Genomic DNA, 19,941 nt, shown 5'->3' with positions numbered 1-19,941 from the left:
AACAGACGGAGACTGCCCGAGCGGCAAATCTTAAAACAAAACAAAGCAATGTCCGAGTGTCTGTTTTGTCTCCACTGCCTGGCTGCCTTGCAATCAGTTGACTATGGCTGGATTCAAATCCCTCAAATACCTCTCTCAATTTGGTTCTCTACCCCAGAATAACCCCTACAGCATATTCCAAATCCATCAGGCACTCATCGGACGGATCGTCTTCGTTACACGTGAGATAGTATTGGGGCGATGGACCGGATGGACATGAAAAAGCATATGCGCAGAACTGAAGAAAAGCAAAGAGTATGTCAAGGCACCGGTTTATCTCCGTCATAACATGATTCGTTCTCTCCTCATGGCCAAACCAGGGATTCCCTGAAACTTTGGACACAGAGATAAGGCGTACTACTTTTACTTATTTAGCGATTTGTCGGTGTCCCGACCGGTCGATGCCGAGGACACACAGCCAACTGCCAGGGGAGCAACTCTCTCGTGGCCCATAAGCAGGCCAGATCCATGCAAATGAAACTAACTGATATTCGGAACGTTCTCCTCCTCGATTGATAAGGGATCTCGACCTTTTCATTGTTCCGGTCTATCTAGGTGTCTAAAATAATCCAGTAGTGCTCAAATGTACAATATCACCAAACGGTCATGAAAAGTCTAGACGCGACGAATCCTGATAAGCCAAGTTCTGGCTCATCTACTTCCTCAGGGACTGGATGTCCGCCCCCTTGAGGATGCCGTCCAGGACCAGCCGCAGTTCTTGCAAGAACTTGGTGACCTCCTGCTCGGTTCCCACGGTAATTCGCAGGCAACCCTCGCAGCCAAGTTCCTTGCCACGGAACCGCACCACCACTCCCCTCTTCTCCGCCATGGCCTCGTAAGCTGCCAGCGCTGTCTTGTTGCTAGGCTTGCCGCCCTCGCTAGCCGGCTTATCTAGCATCTCGACCAGGAGGAAATTAGCCTCTTGGCCGCCAAGGAACCGGCCGACACCGGGGATCTTGGGCAGCTCTTGCACCAGCCGATCCCGCTGCACAATAATCTGCTCCCGGTACTTCTTCATCACGGTCATATTGGTCGGCGAGAGAGCGGCCGTGGCAATGGCACTGGTAGGGCTAGAGATGTTGTACGGGGCCTTGAGGCTGTTGAGGAGAGTTGCAATCGGGGGACTGGTGAACGCAACACCCAGGCGGATACCCGCCAGACCAAACGCCTTGCTCAGCGTTTGCATGACCACCAGGTTGGGCCACTCAGTCACCCATTCAGCCAGACTAGAGCCCTCCGGAGCAAAGTCAATGTACGCCTCGTCGACAACCACCACTCCGTTCCACGTCGGGTGCTCCAGCACCTTCTGAATATCGGCCTTCTTAATCAAATTCGCGGTAGGGTTTCCGGGAGAGCAAATATAAGCCATCTTGATCGAGGAGTCTGCCGCCAGTGCCTCATTGATCTTCTCCGGCTGCAGTTGGAAAGCATTGTCCACATCCAAAGGCACCTTCACAATCTCGATATCATTCACCTGCGCGCTAACACCATACATGCCATATGTGGGGGGGCAAGTGAGGATCTTATCCTTGCCCGGAACACAGAAACATCTCAACAGCGCATCGATGGCCTCATCCGATCCGACACCGACGAAGAGGTTCTCAGGCCCAAGGTCCTTCTGGGTGTGGGTGTGAGTGTTGCGCAGCTGGCAGAAAAGCTTCTTCAACTCGACCTGGTGACTGACACATTGACTTCTTTTTAGCAATCCCAACAACAACATAAATTATATCACACGATAAATGAGCGACGAGTGTGTAGTGAAGGAAGGACCTTGTGCGATCGAGGGAGTGAGTGAGCGGAGCGAGACTTACGGATCCGGATAGCGGTTCAGACCCAGGAAATCAATTTCTGGCTTGGAAAAACCTGTCGACGATCCCGTCACAGTAGACTCCTGCAGGGCGCCTTCGGGATTGAGGGCAAGGCCGGGGCCGTAGGCGTTCTCGTTGGCGTCGAGCAGGATGTTCGTTCCATCATCTTTGTAGTCACTGACTCATTAGGGCCTTCGTCACACAGGTAGCGGGGAGGTGGGGAGGGGGAACACACTCTCTGGCGCAACGGTAAGGCTGCAATTTGAGGATGTTAGGGCGCGCGCACTTGGCAAGATCAAATGGAGCCATTGTGAATGGGATTGGATGTGTGATGAGCGAGAGTATGGTGGTGGGGAGAGGAAGAAAGAATGGCCAGGCGGGGAGGGGAGTCACCGGTGGCGGGGAAGTTGATCGGCGGAACTCCCGGTGTCGGCGGGAGGGTCGCTCCAGGTACTGCGACAATTGTTCAGAGTAAAACAATAGATAAAAACGGACAAGTCTCAATCCCACTATTGTACAGTTTGTTATTCATCTATCTATCTTTTTCTCTTATGTAATGCTTCAGGCCTTCTATATACTGTCGGCAGTCCTTGATTTTTGGATCGAATAGGACTCTCAAGATGATATACTAGATACACACATGACTACCAATGCCGTACAAGCAACAACGCCTCAAATGCCTTCAGACAAATGTCATCTAGGGTTGCCCAAATCCCTTCAGGATCGAGCGGGCAATCATGCTTTAGTCATAAGTTTCTATTCTTCAGCTGCATCGGAAGTCTTGGCCTTTTGGCCAGACTTCTTGTATTTATCTTGCTTCTCGCGCAAGTATCGCCAGGTTCGGCTGACTCCCGAGGTCAGGAGACCCTTCGCCGATTGCACCGTACTGGGCCAGCGGATGGTCTTTGCAATGGTAGTCTGTACTTCTTTCGTGAGGTTCTTGTCATCGGCGATCCGCTGTTCGAATGGACCTCCTTGCCTCCGACGCACTAAGTCGGAGTCGTTGTTGTTGCTCTCCTTCATCATCTGGTCGAACTCGACCCGAGGGATTTGATAACGGGTCTGGTACTGGAAGTAGAGCTTCTCACGGAAGGAGTCGGGCAGACGGCGAACCATGTTACCACGCTTGACCGGATCCATGTCCTGAGTGAGGCGCACGTTGGCTTCGGGATCGTCAATCCAATCGCCCTCCGTGCAACGCCTGTCGTTGAACGTGACATTGGGCAAGTTCTCTATTAGGGGCGCGTATAGTCGCCGGAAGTTAGCCATCTGTGACGACACGATGTTGTTCACCTTGCGGGGATCTTCCGCTGGCAGTGCCATGCGCAGATCACCCATGTAGCTCATGCTTGCAATGGTACTGTACAGTTGAAACTCGGTAAATTCAGCCGGAAGCAGCAGTAGAGCTACTCGGACGGCGGATAGCAAATTCATTTGATTCGCCAGTCGCACCTTCGGGTGGTCACGCAAGATCTTGACCGGCTTTTGCAGCCGTCCAGCAAGATACAAGGTATCCCATTGGCTGAGATCCCGGCATAGTGTATCAAGGTTCACAACCCCATATTTGATCAGTGTGCCATTGACGGTTATGTAAGGGTTGAAGTAGACGCCGGCGCCAATACGATCCTGCACTTGGGATACCATATAAGAGCCCAAGGAGCCCAGGCCAGAGTAATGGTCTCGGTGCTGGCTCAGATTCAAGGAGTGCCAATGTTGGGAGTATGATACTCCAAAAATAAAGTCAATCATTTTCCCTTGCCCCTGTTGCATGTTCTTGATGGCTGCTGGGGCCGACGGGTGGCATTGGCTGGAGCCAGGCGCACTGCCTGTCTGTTGGAAGACACCGGATCCATAGGCAAACGCATATCGAATTGGGGCTCGGAACTGCCAAAGAATCTGACGCAAGGCTTCTTTGAACTCCTGGTTGATTACCATATGCTGGTTGACCCCGAAGTCTTTCGAAGGTAGCTCCGAAAACGCCGAGATCGATAGGTCCGGATTCGCATCCCAGTCGCCGGGATCCGACCGCTGTGAGGAGGTAGAGAAGGAGGCTGAAGACGAGGGCAGCAGGAGTCCACGGTCAGTAGAGGTGGACTGCGAGGTTATGACACCAGGGGAAGAGGATCGGTTCGAAGGGGATGAGATGCCATGAGATGATGAAGTCGAGTAGGGGTCAACCGAGAAGGAGCGAAAAGAACCCGGGATACGCGCATGCCGCGGGAGAGACGGGTTGATCGAACGCAGGCGCACATAACCTGAGTTCGTGTTCAAAAGGAAAGTCTAGCAAGGTGATTGTTAGCCTCTAACGGGTGATGCACTCCGAGGGTTCAGGCATCCCGGTGTCTCCTCTTACAGTAGCTTGGCGCATTGTCGCGATTCCACCAAGGGAAGGGAAAGTTGAGCACAGCGAGGGCTGTAATTAGAAATCAAATCAAGAACCATCTGAGAATGACCGCCTCAGACCATACTTCCAAATCGATACAGATTGGGAGGAAGGTCAATAGAAGGCGAGGAAGAGTGGAGAGTAGATCTGGGGGGGAAAGGAGGACAACAAATGTTCACAATAATGAGAATAATGAGGGTCTGACGTACTCTTCGGCAGGTGTTCTCGGCCTGTTCGATTGCAGCCCGGATGAGGAAAGTGCCCGACTTCGCCACGATCCCGACCCCAGACACTCCCAAAAACAGTCAAGCCACATCTCGCAGGTCACGTGGGGTCGCTCCTCCGCGGCGCGTTTCGGAGACCCAAACAACGCCGTAAACAAGAGCTGGGACGGCGGGCGCAGGCCTCGAACAACAACTCTCGCGCTTTAGTCGATAACAGCTCGATTTTACCCCCAATTTCACCAATCCCCATGTCCTGAATCTCTCGCAGCAATGGCCCAGGAAATGGAGACCTTTGCAGCTCGCCTCGCCAGTTTCGATCGGGTGTTGTATCCCGAGAAACGGAGGTCATCCAGCGCGAAGTCTGCGAAACCGATCGCTTGGCCGCATAGCCGGCCATCTCCCGCTGAGGTACGGTGTTGGCATCTGCACCTTGAGGAAATTCACACTTGCTGATATGTCACACGGTCATAGCTTGCGCATGCAGGTTTCTTCTATAACCCTTACGAAACAAACCCCGATAACACAACATGTTTCCTGTGCCGCAGAGCACTAGATGGTTGGGAGGAAGACGACAACCCCATTACAGAGCATCTCAAGCATACGCGGGACTGTGGCTGGGCTATCATGATGGATATTCAACAGCACAGTTCCAATCCTGCGGAGATTGAAGATCCCACGAGCGAGCGGATAGCGCAAGCCAGACAAGCCACATTTGGCGAGTCATGGCCACATGACGGAAAGCGAGGCTGGTACTGCCAATCCGATAAGGTATGTTGAGTGTTGCTGCTGTACCTGCTGTGCCGGTTCCATTCTGGGAGTCTAATTGGCAATGCATTACAGATGGTGGAAGGTGGATGGTATTTCTGTCCGAACGAGGAAAGCAACGACTTGGCCACCTGCCCGTACTGTAAACTGTCTCTGGATGGCTGGGAACCCAAGGATGATCCATTGTGAGTTTGTGTTGCTCCTTCCTTCCTGGCTATCGCTCACTAGATCAGTGATGAACATTACCGTCGCTCGTCAGATTGCTCCTTCTTTGTCTTTGCCAAACCCTCTGGAAAGAAAGGAAAAGGCTCCCGGTCCAAAAAGTCCCGTGTTTCGAAGGCTTCCCGTCTATCTACACAATCCACCGCATCGGAAGCGCCAGTGTCTGAGCTAGACGACCCGGTAGACCAGAGTACTCTGTCCCAATCAACTACAAAAACAAAATCCTCGAAGAAATCTTCCAAATCCAAATCGAAGACCAAGTCAAAGAAGGAGGAAGTGGTGGACGCTGACAGTCAGATGGATATCGATACCACGGATTACAGCCAGCCTGAACCCAAAAAGACGAAACGCACCAGGGGAAAGAAGAGAACTAGTGACGAACTCAAGGATGATGCCGAACTTGTCGACTCAGAGACGGTGGAAAAGCCTGAACGACCTGCCAAAAAGAGAGCCACCAAGTCACGCAATAGCACACAGCAGGAATACGACAGCAGTCTGGAGGCCGTCAAGGAAGATATACATGTAGACGACCCTCCTGTCGAAGACGAGAAGCCAAAGAAGAGTCGTGGAACAAAGAAGAAAACGACATCCAAGAGCCGGAAGGTCTCCACAGATTCAGTCGTGTCGAGAGCTGCATCGGAGATTCCTCCCAACCATGAGCACGAAGCAGCAATCGCAATGGATGTCGATCAAGATCTGGAGAAGCCTGTTGACGAGCCAAGCGAGGAGCCCCAGCCTAAGCCGTTGAAAAAGTCCAAGTCTAAATCGAAAAAGAAGACCAAGGCGGATCCGGAGCCGTCGAATGAAGTGGTAGCGCAGCGCACAGAACCGGAGTCACGGGAGGAGGTTCCAGAGCCTGAGAAAGCTCCAGAACCAGAACCGGAATCACCAGTCGAAGAGGTTGAGCAGACCCGCCGCACAAGCAGACGGCAGAGTGCAAGAGTCTCCGATAAGCTTCGGCAAAGCAGCCATGACCAAGAGTCTCCCCAGCCCCTTACACAGCCAGAGCCTGAACCTACGACTAACGCTGGGGCCGACTCGAAGGAACATGAGTCATTCGTTTCTGTAGAAATTCCAGCAAGAAACTCAGAGCAGGGCGTCGGTGCAGCTCAGAATGACAAGGAATCTAAGAAGACGAAGAAAAAGGCTTCGGCGGAGAAGCAGCGAGCTTCCAAACAAGCAGAGCAGAAGGTTGATGTAGTACTAGACCACGACGAGAGCCACGCCAAGGCTGAGAACAAGGCGACGGACGAGCCAGAACAACAGCCTGACACCCCGCAACAACCTGAGCAAGGAAAGCCTCAAAGTCAGACCCCAGATCAGCCATCTGCTCGACGCAGATCCTCGAGGGTTCCTCCAAAGACGGTGGAGAGATACAGCGACATTCCCAGGGAAAAGCAATATGCCAGATCACTAGCAGAATCTCGAAACTCCCACGTCGACCCAGCGCCGGAAGATGAGCATCAACCGGGAGAACGACCTGAGCCAGCTACCGTGTCGCCTCTTCCCTCGCCTTCCAAGAGCACTCTGTCACTGTCGCCGCAATCATCTGACGCCGAAAATCAGCCACCGTCTTTGAAACCGTCTGTAAACCGGGCGCCAGTAGCGTCACCTTCCAAGCAGGTTCGGATTCCACTTGCGGCCAGCACTCCTTCCCCCTCCAAGCGAGGGGCGAATGTAAATTCCCTGAAGACATCCCATCCGTGGACTCCCATTGACATTGATGGAATTATCTTGGGTGGAGGTAACAAAGAGAACATCGACTTTGGCGGTTTACATAGCGTCAAAGGTGACTTGACAAGCCCTGAGAAGAAGATGACCGTCGAAGAATGGATCAAGTGGAACGCAAAGAACGGAGAGGAGAAACTCAAGCAGGAGTGCGAGAGGCTAGTCAGCCAGTTCGAACGAGAGGGTGCTCGAGCTATGCGGGTCTTGGAAGGCATAGAATGCATAGATTGAGCGGGTCACTTGGATATTGTCGGTTAGGAGTAAGCGGGTCGGGTAATGGGCATTGGATAGGTACTTGGGTTCATCTTGTTTTTTCGGTGGTACAATATTTTCGCCGCAGGCTCTGTCGATAACGGTGCAGTCGGTATATGCTTATGGGATTTCTGCGCTTTGTGATGCGACAATGATATTTTCCGTGTTTGGATAAAACGAAAGTCTGCGAATATTAAATGCTCAAGCTCCAAACGCCATGGGTATACTGCAGCTTTTAGCCCTGATAAACCATCCCATCTATGACCACGATTTCCAAAAACAGACCATGCACACGCCCAAGCTCAACCACACGAGCTTATGCAATAATCCCCAACCTGCCCTCCCAGCTCTCATCCTCTTGCTTAATTCCATCGCCTCCCTTACGACGCTTCTCATTCCTCTTTCTCCTCTTCTCCTCCCGCTCCTTAGCATCCTGCTCCTCCCGCTCCTTCAGCCTCTCCCCAAGATCCAACTGCCAAGCCCGTCTCTCTTCCTCCTCGCGCACCCGCTTCCGATACGCCAGCATCCTCAACCGCTCCCGCACATCCTCCACCGTAGCCCTCGTCACCTCCCCGCTCTGTCCCGTCGCAATCAAATGCTGCTTGCTATTCAAATGCTCCACAAGCTGCAAGTTATCCTTGAACGTCAAATCACAGTCCGAGCAGTAGAAACCCGCACCCCGACCTCTCTTTCCGATCGCTGATCCCGACGCAACAATGGTCGTCTTGCCAACCATCGAGGCGACATCGAGTCGCTCTTTGCGCGATGTCGTGGCTTCCAGTTGGCTGTAATCGACCGGCGCGTGCCATTTCTTGCCTAGTAGTTTGGCCTCATATCGCGCTTTGGATTCTTCTTTGCGCTTGGCTTCGTCGTCGGCGGCTTTTTTGGCGTATTCTTCACGGTCCCAGGTTTTGCGGAAGGCCGTGTCTGAGGAGGGCGTGCCGTAGGCGGAGGAGGATTGCTTGTTGTTGGTGCTCATTGTGGTTGTGAGAGTACCCTTTCAGGTACTGTTTATAGGAGATGTGATTTGGTGCTGGAGTGTGTGTATGTGTTGATTGATTGGAGTTGGTAGCTTGATATTTAGTTGATGTCGATGGTTATCGGAGGCGAAAAGAAGCTTGCCGGCAGAAATGGCAGGCGGTGGGGAAAGCGGGGTGGGCGGATCTGCAGGACATCCCCGGATCTTACTCTTGGTTATTGTTGTTGTTCCCCTTACCCATCTCTGCTTAATCTTGGTGTGTCTTGGTACTGTCCACTCGAAGTCTAGACTTCTTATTTTAAGAAGTACTTGATGGATTGGGAATTCAGGACAGTCGCTCTCGGCCTACTTCCTATCTCCACACTACTCATCTAACCTTCCGAATGCTTGCTTGAAGCAGCTCAATTCTTTGCCGCCTAGTCTCGTATAGCCACAATCAGGCATCATATTTTCGGCACCTAGGCAACAATTAAGCTGCCTCAATAATTCCCCAAGGCAACCAAATATCGGATGATATTAAGGTGTCTAGAGCATCCAAACAATAGGTCGATATTCATTCAGCATTCACAGCTTGGCTACATATCATATCTTCATAGACTACATCTGCTTCTTCCATCTTACATCTCCACATCACACTACCCTCCACACAAACAATCAACACACACACAATGGACTCATCATCACTCCAAGAAACCCCAGCTATTCCTTCCCTCAATTTGATGGACCTCCCCACAGAACTTCATCTACACATCTCTACATTTCTCCCATACCCAGATGCACTAGCATTGAAACACACCTCTCGTCACTTCTACTCTCTCGTCTACACCGGGGTGCACCTCAAAGTCGACTGGTTTGTCGAGCGCTTTTCGCAGAAACTCGATTGTCCCATGGAGAAATGCTCGTTCCGGACAGACGAGGCGTTCTGCAATAAGACAATTCGAATGATCATGGAGCGCAGAAGACGGCATCTGGAGTGCAGGGCACAGCCGGGTGGGTGTCTGGTCATTGAGGGGAGGACATGTCAGAAGGATCTGATTCCATTGTGGATGAAGAAACGTGGTCGTTGGGAGATGATTAGATCTTTTGGACATGAAGGTTGGTTTGCATCTCAATTCAATGCTTGCGAGATGAGCTAACGTGTGTGCAGCTTTGATTCATGGGCTTATCTTTCTCTGTGTCTTTTTGCTTTGGAATATGAGTGCAAGGTGTGTGTTTCTCATCGGTATAAGAATGAGCTTGAGCCAAATTAACTCTGTCAGGCTATTGAATGGTGCGATGGTGACAGTATAACGGCAGCCATTTTACACGCCCATCGCTCTTCAGTTGCACAACATGATGCAACTGATTTGGATACTTGATGCGAAACTATGTCAGTAGCAGCTGGCTGCTACATGTACGATGCACTGCCACGACATTTAGGTTCATACGACGACACGAACACACATCTACAAATGGATATCTAGATCATCCATATGATAATATCTAGTAATCTGAGAGCAATATACCATGATTCACATTTACCATCAACCCATACCATAAAAGATCTATGATCGAGAATGATTCGATAACAAGCAATCCAAACACCATAGCTATGATTCAAAGCAAGCAGCAGCAGATTCGCCACCCTTCTATCCTCAATCAAAACCAAACCCAAAACCCCCAAAGCAAATTTACGCTAAACAGCCAGCTTCATAGCCATATACATATCCATCATCAACACCATCCCCCAAAATTCCCAAAGAATCCCAATCACAAACTCCCTAAAACCCACAATGAATAACCACCCAACACCGCGCAACCCCATCGCTCCATCCCCAACCCACATTACAAATGAAAACAGACCAGACCAGACCAGGTAATTCAACCCCCAATCGTACAACAAACCCTCATCGCCCCACTCACATCTTCCACCCTCTCCACACATCTCGTCCTCGTCCTCCTCCGTCCTCTCCCAGTTCCAGCTCCAGTTCCAGTTCCACCAATCCTTCCCCTCCGCCCTGCTTCGCCCAGTTCCTCGATCATGGCTTCGAGTGTTGCAAGATCGGTTTCGATGCTTTGTTGTGAGCGGGGGAGGGTTATTGATCCTGAGTCTGAGTTTGATCGTGATGTTGATGTTGAGGTGGGACTTGGTGATGGTGAGGGTGGTGGGGATGGGAGTTGGAATGTCATGGTTATTGTGTTCGGTATGGTGTGGTTCTAGATGGAGATGTAGATGTGGATGTAATTGTAGTATAGTATAGTATAGTATAGTTGTGGTAGTGGTGGATAGGTAAGTGATAGGTAGTAAGGAATGTTGGGTTAGTTAGAGTTGGTGGTTGACAGTTGAGTGAGTGGCGAAATTGCGGGGGTAACCAGTATAAGTATCAATAAGTGTGGTATGTAGATCAACCTTGTCTATTAGGTATAGTTATAAGTGGCTGGGCCGGTTATTATGTTTCATCTCCTTTGCCTCATTTCACTATTGGTTAAGGCTCAAGAATGGGGCTGGATGATTCAGATAGTTGTCACGCTGATTCTACAGTGACTTGATTGATGGGGGTTTGTTGGTGTTGGTGTCACGGTTACCTAAACTAACTGGGTGGTTTTGACTTGTCTGCCTAATTTCGGTCTACCCGTGATAACTAAGTTGTTGGTAACATCTGACAAACTAAATTCATCATTCTGCCCAACGGGAGATGCCCTCCCAACTACTACTCTGCAATTAAATCATGCATGATCTGACAAACATTATCGATCAGCACATGCAAGGAACTCATCTGTTCAAAACTTCACCTGACTGAGTTCTGCCGCGTGACCCTCTTCCCAAGGATACTTGATCTCCAACTCCTTCAGCAGCGCCTCGTGCTGCTTACTCCTGGGCTTAATGCCCACCTCGAACGGCGCCACGTGACTGATCACCCCTGGCAAGAATTTCGGCTCTACATCCACTTCCTTGCCATTCTTGACGGGCTTGGTGAAACTATATACGGCCAGCGACTGCGCAATGCTCAGGTAGATGTTGGAATCTGCCAGTGTGCGGCCGGGACAGATGCGACGGCCGAATCCGAAGGCGAGAAGATGGGGGTCGCGTTCGGGAGCGTGGTTCTCAGTTGCTAAGAACCGTTCTGGCTTAAAGGTCATAGGATCGGGGTAAACATCTGGGTCGTGGGTGAAGGCCCTGAAGAAATGTTAGAAATAGACTTCGACATGGACTGGAAAAAGGCTACGTCTCACCATTGATTCGGCAGGATCTGGGAACCCCTTGGGATAAAGTAGCCTTCGTACATGTCATCCTCCGACGAGCTATGTACAACCCCCATCGGGGTCACGGAATGCCAACGGAGGGCCTCTTTGACCATGGCGTCGATATATGGCAGGTTCTCGCGATCGCTGAAGCTGGGAAGACGGTCTGTCCCCACAACTCGGTCAATTTCTTCCTGTGCCTTTCGCTGTACGTCCGGGTAGAGAACCATCGCGAGGAAAAGTCCGCCCAAGGTGGATATGGTCTGCTCATGATTAGATACGGTTTATGGAGTTCAGAGTGGTAGACTTACCGTATCGGATCCTCCACCGTACATTACCGCGGCAGACCATTTCATGACTATTTCATCAAAGGAACCTGGCTCTGGAACTCCCTTCGCCTCGAGTAAACCGGATAGATAGGATGGCGCGTGCTTATTTTGCGACATTTGATGCCGGACAAACTCGTACGGTTGACAGTTCCAGGCCCGGGCGCTTTCTCTGAATGTCTCTGCAACGCGTACAAAAGCGGCACCTGGGAACCAGGCCGGGAGGTGCCTCACTATTCATCCGGTCAGCCAATTTCTCCCTTTGGGTGAGCTACAGTGCATACAGAATGGAATAAAGTCCACTATCCACACCCCGGGAACAAGGGCCGCGCCGACATTTCCCATCGCCCGGGCTATGAGATCCACCAGTGGGTCATCCCCATGTGGTACAACGCTGTATCCATATGCTATCTTCAGGATGATTGCCGCTGCTTGCCTTTATATAACCGTTAGCGCTGGTGCATTTCCAGGACCTAATATGGCAGGCATACTTCCGGATGTGGTCCTGCAGACCTTCGGGGTTATCACGCACTCGAAGCAGGGTACGACCAACTTCGGCCTCTTGGATATGATTGAACCGCGCAACAGAATTGTTTGAACCAATTTGTTGATAGAATAGCTTCCGCTCAGTCCGGACACGCGGGTCGTTGTTGTTCCTCAGACTGAACAAATCCTTAAATCCGCACCTAGCCACCTGTTAGCAATGAATTAACCGGGTCTTGGGGCGGCGGTTGCAAACATTTCAATAAATGTCAAGCTAGGTCGATCTGAGTGTGTGGCCGAACGCTTCTCCAACAATTCGACTGCAATCCGGGCATCGTTAACGATTATTAGGGTCTCTCCAAAGACCTGTACCGAGCTGATGGGGCCTACAGATATCATTAGCTGTGAATAGGCACATAGGCGTCAGTACTATACGTACCATAGGTCTTCTTGTGCTTGTACCAATGCAGCCAATCTGCTTCTCCCTTGGCTGGTAGGTCGAGCAGGTTCCCGATGATCGGCTTTGGCTTCGGGCCCGGGGGGAGTGGAGCCAGAAACCTTTTGCGAGTCAAGAAGGACTTGAGAATGACAAGGCCAAGCAGGCCAACAATGGCTCTCACTAGCAGGAACATGATTTAGCGGTCCGTCGGTGTGCTGGTCTTGATGGAAACAGCAAAACTGGGTCCTCTGGACGGGGATACCCTCATAAAAATGGAGTGCAGGCGCACCCTTGTCGCTACACGATGTATTGCATTTCATATGTTGCGGGGTCGAGAGGGGGTCGTGCATACACTTGTGCTCCTCATTTCAACCGTATGAGCATCGGAGATGATAGAAGACGCATAGCTGAGCGTCAACTAGCTGCACGGTTGCCGACGACCCCATTCATGACAGGGTATACATTGGCTGGTATGGTCTGTCGTGATGAATCAATGCCATCCATGAAGGTCATGACTCGGTGATCGGCGTGGGGAGGGAGGTGAGGACGAGCTGATCCAGGCCGGTCGCCGTTAGAACTTCTATGCACGATGCCATAGCCTTGCTCGGCGCATCTGCTGTAACGGCTGGTGAGACGGTGGCACTCTTGGTGCATTTCTCTCAGCCCCTAGGAGCGAGGCGAAATTTCATCAACTGTAACTCATCATCGTCATCCTCAATCGTCGCCGGTTACATGCACCAACGGGAGTGGCTGCAGTCGTAGGAGAATTATTCGCCAGTCGTATGCTAACCAACGCCATCATCTAGTATTGGGCGGGGAATAAGAAGACCGGCGAGGATTAGCATACTCCCCAGCTGTTGTAGGGAGAGGTGCAGACAAATCAGGCTTCCCTGATAGTAAGACCCGATGCATCTACGACCCGCTCGGCGGGCCGCTGGAGCTGCAAAGGTGGAGACCAGACAGCCACCAACCACCATCTAATTTACAGAGTAGTAGTTCACTGTAGCGCGTGAAGCCTATGGGAGGGGTCGGAATTGAAAGGACGGATCTTATTGGCACATTATTTGTCTCGCTCGCATCCTGCAGCATGGTGCATGCAGAGGGTGGCTAACGGACGGACATTGACAACCTTCGTCAGGCGTCACTCTCACGAGTCAGTTGGCAGCTCATGCGCATATGGAGGGTCTGGGAAAAGAAAAAGTTGGTGCAGGATGCAGGATTGACACGAGTCCCGCCGATACCTCATGCACCGTTTGACTGCAATGAACTTTTACAGGGTGATGGTACGGTCGGCGACATCAGGTTGGTGGAGTTGTGAAGAGTAGAGAGAGACCGAGATGTTTATAGATGGCAGACAGTGAGTGGGAAGCTAAACAAAAAGCAAAAAAAGAAATGACCTACGCAGGACTCGAACCTGCAATCTCTTGATCCGTAGTCAAGCGCCTTACCATTGGGCCAGCAGGCCAGCTGTTGAAGAACAGTGCACAATATTTGTAATATAAGGCTAGCCAGCCGCTTGCCCCACAGTTTGAACCATCAAAAAGAATCGAATCTTTGAATAATCCATTCTCGTGGTAAACATGCGAGTTTGGTTTTATTTGGGTCACTGCGGCCATGCAGTATGTTAGGTCATATGTATCTTGACCTGTCTTGGTACTTTTATGCAGTATTCGGTCGTTGTGGTCAGTATTGGATAGGTACTGTAGGTGGCGGGTGAAAAGGTATATATAATCGCAATATGATTTCCCTTGTTTTTCTCGAATATCACAGATTCTCGTTCCTTCGGACTACTGATGGTGCCCATGGAAGACGTACACTACTAGTACAGGCCAAGGCATCTATTCAATACCACAACACCACCAGGTAGTAAGTCAATTAGAAAGAAACTAGGAATAAAGGAGTCCGAAGGCTCGGGGGTGTCTGTACGTCGGACACCTTTTACACGACTGATAAATAATCATGGAACGCTATACCCGCTCCTGCCAAATGATGCACAAATAGATCATAAGTTACGGCATTAGTCGTCCTCATACTACATTAAGTTACATCGCCCGCTCTGCCCTGCAGCTGAAAAGCTTCGCCAACAAAGGGAAAGCTATCCCACACCGGGAGCTGCATACCGTCTAGGCCAGATAACGCTGCATCAATCTCCAAAGAGTCCATAAAGCCCAAGCGTTGGATTCCAGCCCATGGTTCCGAGATGCCGGCCCCAGGGGATATAGCAGAAACGCCATTTAACAATGGCGTGTCTAGCCCTTCCTGTACCTCCACCGAGGGCCTGCGATCATCCAGACTAAAAAGCTTACTGACATATCGTCCCTTAGTCTGGCGGGAATGCTGTAAAAGTCGTCGACGCTGCTCAGCCACAGCATTGCCCAGGCAACTGAGTATCTCATAGTAATGTCCTGCCTGGGCGGACTGCTCCGAAAGCACACGAAGAATCTCCAGGGCTTCCCCGTAAGCCTGCTCATGTGAGGGCTCGGCCTCTTTTCGCGAGAACATCGAGAACCCGAGAACCAAGGCGGCAGCAAATACAAAAGCCTTCAGTATGCACATATTACCTAGCATGAGTCCAGAGCGATGCACCTCGGAGCATGTTTGTATCATGTACAAGGCTGAATCGATGCAAGCAGTTGCAAGATTGGAATGTGCTGCATCTTCGTGCAACAAATCACTTGATGTGCCGTCTGTGGAGTCATTGTGCAAACGCGCCAGTCGCACACCCAATACTGACACCAGGAAGGGTCGCGTCGCCGTAATTACAGCGAAATGGTAAATGCAAGCAACGTGAAGATTGTTGATGATGTGGGCTCGCGCAGCGGGTTCGTCAAAGTCAAGATTAGGAGGCTCCACCAATGGCCCCGGTAGTTCATCGCTCCATTGTTTGAGTTTAGCTAAAAGCGAGTCCGCGAGCTCAGCTGAGGCTCCGTCCTTGCTGTACATAGACGAGATAATCTCCTCCAAGATCCTCGAGACCCCATAGGAGGCAACCAAGCCCATCGACATATGGCCCTCCAGGAGCGCGTAACGGATGGGACCATCTTCTGTTTCCGAACGCAGAGCAGCGGTCGCAGCTGGTCTCCCAAGGATAGAGCTTACTAGGAGGTCCAGGTTATAAACACTCATCCACACCCTTGCTCTCTGGTGTTGCTCAGGGCTAGGCACGGCATCCGCGAGCTCGGTAAGATGAAGACCCAATGCCACGGCAGCTCGGACAGCCACTCCAAGATACATGAAGGCAGCATTCCGACGACAAGCACCAAGCATATAGAAGGACATCAACAGGAATAACCGTATCAGAGTCAAGCTGGGGTTTTCCAGCATCCCCTCGAAGGCGCTGCGTTGAGCACGGGAGAAGAAATAGCGCTCGGCTTGCTCGGTCGATACAGTGCGTTTGCTGGCCTGTGCCCCGATAGCAATTATCATACCTGCAACTGCCATTTCTGTCCTGTCTGGATGTGTGGTGGGCTCAACCAAAGCATCAAGAACTTCCATAGCCTCCGCACTTGACAAGACGTAGATGAAGCCACTCGTAGCAGAGCTATATGTTTGATAGTACTGGAGTAGCTGATATGAGTCCAGACTGCTCTCTAGCGTTGGTGGTGTTCCATGCGGAGTCTCCGTCTCTAGCATATCTTCGCTTTTCACATTGTGCGAGAATTGCGATGGCCCAATATACTGTGATACAGTGTCCCGAACTAGTTGCAGAAAGGACAAGGAGGCAGCCTTTCCCACATAGACTGCCGAATGCGGATTAGTCACAGCACTTGATATAGTCCAATTAGTGCTTTATTACCTCGTTCGCCACGGAGATTGCGAAGCATCCGTGGATGAGTCCTGTGTAATGTTTCTGGGGACATAGGCTGAGTATCTACTGTCGATCGACTTGGCTCCGAAGCCTCGAAGCTAGCGGAATCTGCCCGACCTGCCAAGCTACCTGCACTGAGAGTTGTGGTTGGTCGACGCCCAGAATCATAGCTTACATTGCTATTGCCGGAGATTCGGGTGTTTGCAGTTGGCCGTTGAGCAGCGGAACGTGGACTGGGCACGCATGTATCGGCGCGTCCGAGTCTGATGCACTTCGAGCATGGAAATGTCCCACTGCATCGCTTTTTCGTTGACCTGCATGCATTGCAAGCTTCGTAGGCTCTTAGACGGTTGGCTGGGTGTACTTTAGGGCGGGGCATGGTACCGAGAATGGCATGCTGAGATGCGCAGTGGATCCGTCTGGGGTGCCCGTGATGCCACTGATGTTCGGTGAAGTAGATCCAATCTCAGAGAGGTTCGTTCGGGGGCTGGCAAGGGTGCTTTCTGCAAGGAGATAGACTGGAAGCACCCCGCATTGTGCCACGACAGTCTGAAGGGGAATGAAAAGAGAGTGTGGAGATTGTTTTTTGATGATGTTGGTAAGGGAACACTATCGGATGAAGTTATCGGATGGAGATAAGCAGCAGTTCGGAAGCCGCCGCGGATGATCCTCAGGCACGTGAGCGCCAGGGGTTCAACCCAGGCACCAGCAAATTACGATCGACATTTTACTGCAGGTACGGAGTACAGAAAAACAAAAATATCACATTTCACAATCTAAACTAGAGTACCCGACGGAAATCTTTCAATGTCTGGCACTCATAATGACATTTCTCATTGCGATTCGACGCGTCCAAAGGAGCGACGGCAAGCATCCCAGATGCTGCTACAGCATTCAGACTAAATCCAAAAAGCCAAAGATTCCCGATCTCCTAACACTATACGTCCCTGCGACATAGCAAGCTCCTATCACCGAAGATTTGGTCTCGCGAACCTTGATGATGACAGTTAGCAGTGCTTGCATTGGATCGGCAAACTGCCTTACCTCTAGTTCGACTTCTCGCTCTCACACTCCTGAGCGAACTTGTCAATGTAACCGGGCAGGGTCTTCTGCCAGACAGTCGCATCAGAGTCGATCTGCTTGATCTTGGTGCAGTCGGCGTCGGTGATGTTCATGGAGCCCTGGAGCTGGCCAATGTTGTTCAAGATGATGGGCTGGCTAGCATTGAGCGCGCAGCGGCCGTAGCTGGCCAGCCCCTCGAGGTCATTGCACAGGGGCTTGTCGCCTTCAGACTTGCAGTTCTTCTCGATGGCGGAATTGATCTGAGTCTGGATCTTTTGAAAAGAGGCCTGCTCGGAGGCGGGCACGTCCAGCTTCTGGTCCAGATCCTTCATGATCTGGGGGAAGACCGACTCCTGGAGGTACTGGTTGTGCTGGTTGATGGTGGCGGTGCAGTTCTTCTCACAAACCTCCTTGTGGAAGTAGGAGAGCAGCTGGAGAGGCTTGTTGCCAATGACCTGGGGGATCTCCAAGCAGGTCTTGGGGACGTTGGGGATCGAGGGGAAAGCGGCGTTCGCAGCGGAGAGGAAGGTGGTAGCCACCATAGCAGAACCGACAGTGAACTTCATTTTGCTGGTCGAAAAGCTGATTTGCTTTTAGATGTTGAGAGTTTGAGAGTATGAAATTGAGATGTGATGGGATGTGAAGCTGATGATGATAGAAACTACTCAGAGGGCAAGGTTTATATACCTTTGGCTGCTCGGGCCGTGAAGGCTGGCATGGATCCGGAAGACATTGATAGCCTATCAATGATGCACCTGTTCAGTCTCTTAGAAACACTGTGATGTAGCGCCTGGTTGATTGTAGGTTCAGTCGGGATCTGGAAAATTCCAACCCGCCTCGAATTTTGGTCGAAACATTGGATGATTTGCTCTCTTTGGTGGGAAGATTTGCCGCTGGAGCCCGACGGAAACATAAGCATCAGGGACTGCTGATCACTAGGACCCTGGTCGACCGATTCTTGGGTAAAGGTGGAGCAGGAACGGGGACGATCATGATGGATGAACGAACAGGAAGATGTCTGTGCCTTGTTCACCCCGGGGAGTCAATCGTGAAACGGGCTTTAAAACGCCTAATTCGAATTGTATTGCCATTGCAGTTCGCACACATAACGATGTTAGCCTCACCCTACATCGGAAACTCGTACCCGCGTAAGTCTGTCGATACTCTCTAGTTAGTCCAAGGAAGTAACTTTTCCCCGGACGTCTCCATGTTGTGCTGAGTAAGACTTTCATCACAATATGTGTCTTTTCCAATCTTCATCGTTCTCGTAGGCTATAAGGTAATTCCTGCAGCTTATGGTTAGAGTAGTTCTAAGAATACACACTGGACCTTCATCCACAGTAATACAAGGCAATGCCTGCAAGCAGCTGCGACAAGGAGCTGTCAGCTAGCATGCTTTATCCTTGACCAAATATTTCCCGATAACTATAGCCGAGCGATGACCCCTCGGAACTTGTTACATCATTTCTCCAAAAAGCAGACCCTGTAGCACAAGGACCCTGGTGCCCGGAAGATGGACCACATGCCGGAAGTATAACCATGACAGAATGTGGGGGTGAAGTGGCTATCAATCTCAAACGGTCATGGCTGTAGGGGGTGCGATCCTGATACGTTCATCGAGACACCATGTAGACTGAAAAATGAGCCATACTAAGCTACCCGGCAGGGTAGCCGGCAGTCAACCTAGTTGAAACAGACTGTTTCGGGTAGCAGATTCCAACCCTGTATACAACATGTGTAGAGTGGACGAATTTCTTGGTCTTTTGTCCGCAGAGGTAGCATCGTCTCAGGATGAACGCCTTATTGACTCATATAGGAGTACATTTCCAAGCTGAGACCCGGGCCGGAATTTGCGCTGAATCAGATGCAGCCAGGGCACGTATCGCGTATCGCTCAGAAAAGATCGCTATAGTGTTACTCTTTTGGAAATGGGGAGGTTTGGAGTAGGCTGTAGATCTGTGGTGTTGTTGGAGTCTATAGTATACAAAGTATAAATTATGAAAGCGGTTGTGCCGAACGAATTCATAGATATACTTCCCGTCCTCAGGCACCAAATGCATCGGCTTTACTGCGGCACAACCATGAAGGCAAGTTCCGTTTAGAACTGACTACGTAGTAAGTTAGTCGAGAACAATAATTGTTAGTCAGAGAAACAGGCAATGGAAGCTTCATGAAGCAGTAACACGCGAATTTTACCCCCA

The 19,941-nt window shown here is 50.9% G+C and overlaps 8 protein-coding genes and 1 non-coding gene across 9 annotated transcripts; 2 read left to right on the top strand and 7 right to left on the bottom strand.

Annotated features, from left to right (window-relative positions):
* Positions 1 to 694: 694 nt before the first annotated feature.
* Positions 695 to 2,156, bottom strand: BO83DRAFT_303988 (histidinol-phosphate transaminase; the record flags this gene model as incomplete). The annotated part of the gene is made up of 3 exons (XM_025527210.1): positions 695 to 1,718; positions 1,851 to 2,024; positions 2,083 to 2,156. 3 exons carry the CDS (start codon positions 2,154 to 2,156, stop codon positions 695 to 697), a joined length of 1,272 nt encoding a protein of 423 aa, XP_025392607.1.
* A 198-nt stretch (positions 2,157 to 2,354) lies between these two features.
* Positions 2,355 to 4,433, bottom strand: BO83DRAFT_374433 (phosphatidate cytidylyltransferase). Its single transcript, XM_025530201.1, has 2 exons — positions 4,201 to 4,433; positions 2,355 to 4,127 (listed from the first exon to the last, which is right to left on the bottom strand). The coding sequence occupies exons 1-2, from the start codon at positions 4,213 to 4,215 to the stop codon at positions 2,604 to 2,606; spliced, it is 1,539 nt and encodes a 512-aa protein (XP_025392606.1). The 5' UTR covers positions 4,216 to 4,433; the 3' UTR covers positions 2,355 to 2,603.
* Positions 4,434 to 4,660: 227 nt separating this feature from the next.
* On the top strand, positions 4,661 to 7,556 carry BO83DRAFT_352240 (chromosome segregation protein BIR1). The gene is made up of 4 exons (XM_025528985.1): positions 4,661 to 4,862; positions 4,926 to 5,222; positions 5,295 to 5,404; positions 5,453 to 7,556. Exons 1-4 carry the CDS (start codon positions 4,725 to 4,727, stop codon positions 7,398 to 7,400), a joined length of 2,493 nt encoding a protein of 830 aa, XP_025392605.1. The 5' UTR covers positions 4,661 to 4,724; the 3' UTR covers positions 7,401 to 7,556.
* Positions 7,557 to 7,737: 181 nt separating this feature from the next.
* BO83DRAFT_422699 (U4/U6-U5 snRNP complex subunit SNU23) lies at positions 7,738 to 8,400 on the bottom strand (the record flags this gene model as incomplete). Its single annotated transcript, XM_025535053.1, has 1 exon — positions 7,738 to 8,400. One exon carries the CDS (start codon positions 8,398 to 8,400, stop codon positions 7,738 to 7,740), a length of 663 nt encoding a protein of 220 aa, XP_025392604.1.
* A 246-nt stretch (positions 8,401 to 8,646) lies between these two features.
* Positions 8,647 to 9,796, top strand: BO83DRAFT_374431 (uncharacterized protein). The gene is made up of 3 exons (XM_025530200.1): positions 8,647 to 9,495; positions 9,548 to 9,605; positions 9,660 to 9,796. Exons 1-3 carry the CDS (start codon positions 9,069 to 9,071, stop codon positions 9,688 to 9,690), a joined length of 516 nt encoding a protein of 171 aa, XP_025392603.1. The 5' UTR covers positions 8,647 to 9,068; the 3' UTR covers positions 9,691 to 9,796.
* A 1,364-nt stretch (positions 9,797 to 11,160) lies between these two features.
* BO83DRAFT_303830 (cytochrome P450) lies at positions 11,161 to 13,063 on the bottom strand (the record flags this gene model as incomplete). The annotated part of the gene is made up of 7 exons (XM_025527205.1): positions 11,161 to 11,557; positions 11,614 to 11,885; positions 11,934 to 12,181; positions 12,233 to 12,384; positions 12,440 to 12,634; positions 12,688 to 12,817; positions 12,871 to 13,063. The coding sequence occupies 7 exons, from the start codon at positions 13,061 to 13,063 to the stop codon at positions 11,161 to 11,163; spliced, it is 1,587 nt and encodes a 528-aa protein (XP_025392602.1).
* A 1,200-nt stretch (positions 13,064 to 14,263) lies between these two features.
* Positions 14,264 to 14,335, bottom strand: BO83DRAFT_t24. Its single transcript has one exon. It is a non-coding gene; the product is annotated as a tRNA-Arg (tRNA).
* Positions 14,336 to 14,760: 425 nt separating this feature from the next.
* BO83DRAFT_374426 (Zn(II)2Cys6 transcription factor) lies at positions 14,761 to 17,267 on the bottom strand. Its single transcript, XM_025530199.1, has 2 exons — positions 16,667 to 17,267; positions 14,761 to 16,610 (listed from the first exon to the last, which is right to left on the bottom strand). Exons 1-2 carry the CDS (start codon positions 17,055 to 17,057, stop codon positions 14,908 to 14,910), a joined length of 2,094 nt encoding a protein of 697 aa, XP_025392601.1. The 5' UTR covers positions 17,058 to 17,267; the 3' UTR covers positions 14,761 to 14,907.
* A 387-nt stretch (positions 17,268 to 17,654) lies between these two features.
* On the bottom strand, positions 17,655 to 18,517 carry BO83DRAFT_78892 (uncharacterized protein). The gene is made up of 2 exons (XM_025537612.1): positions 17,723 to 18,517; positions 17,655 to 17,671 (listed from the first exon to the last, which is right to left on the bottom strand). Exon 1 carries the CDS (start codon positions 18,304 to 18,306, stop codon positions 17,725 to 17,727), a length of 582 nt encoding a protein of 193 aa, XP_025392600.1. The 5' UTR covers positions 18,307 to 18,517; the 3' UTR covers positions 17,655 to 17,671; positions 17,723 to 17,724.
* Between the last annotated feature and the right edge of the window lie 1,424 nt (positions 18,518 to 19,941).

This window comes from Aspergillus eucalypticola (genome assembly GCF_003184535.1).
Source record: "Aspergillus eucalypticola CBS 122712 chromosome Unknown BO83scaffold_2, whole genome shotgun sequence".
NCBI lineage: Eukaryota > Fungi > Ascomycota > Eurotiomycetes > Eurotiales > Aspergillaceae > Aspergillus > Aspergillus eucalypticola.
This window is presented reverse-complemented; position numbering and strand designations above follow the sequence as displayed.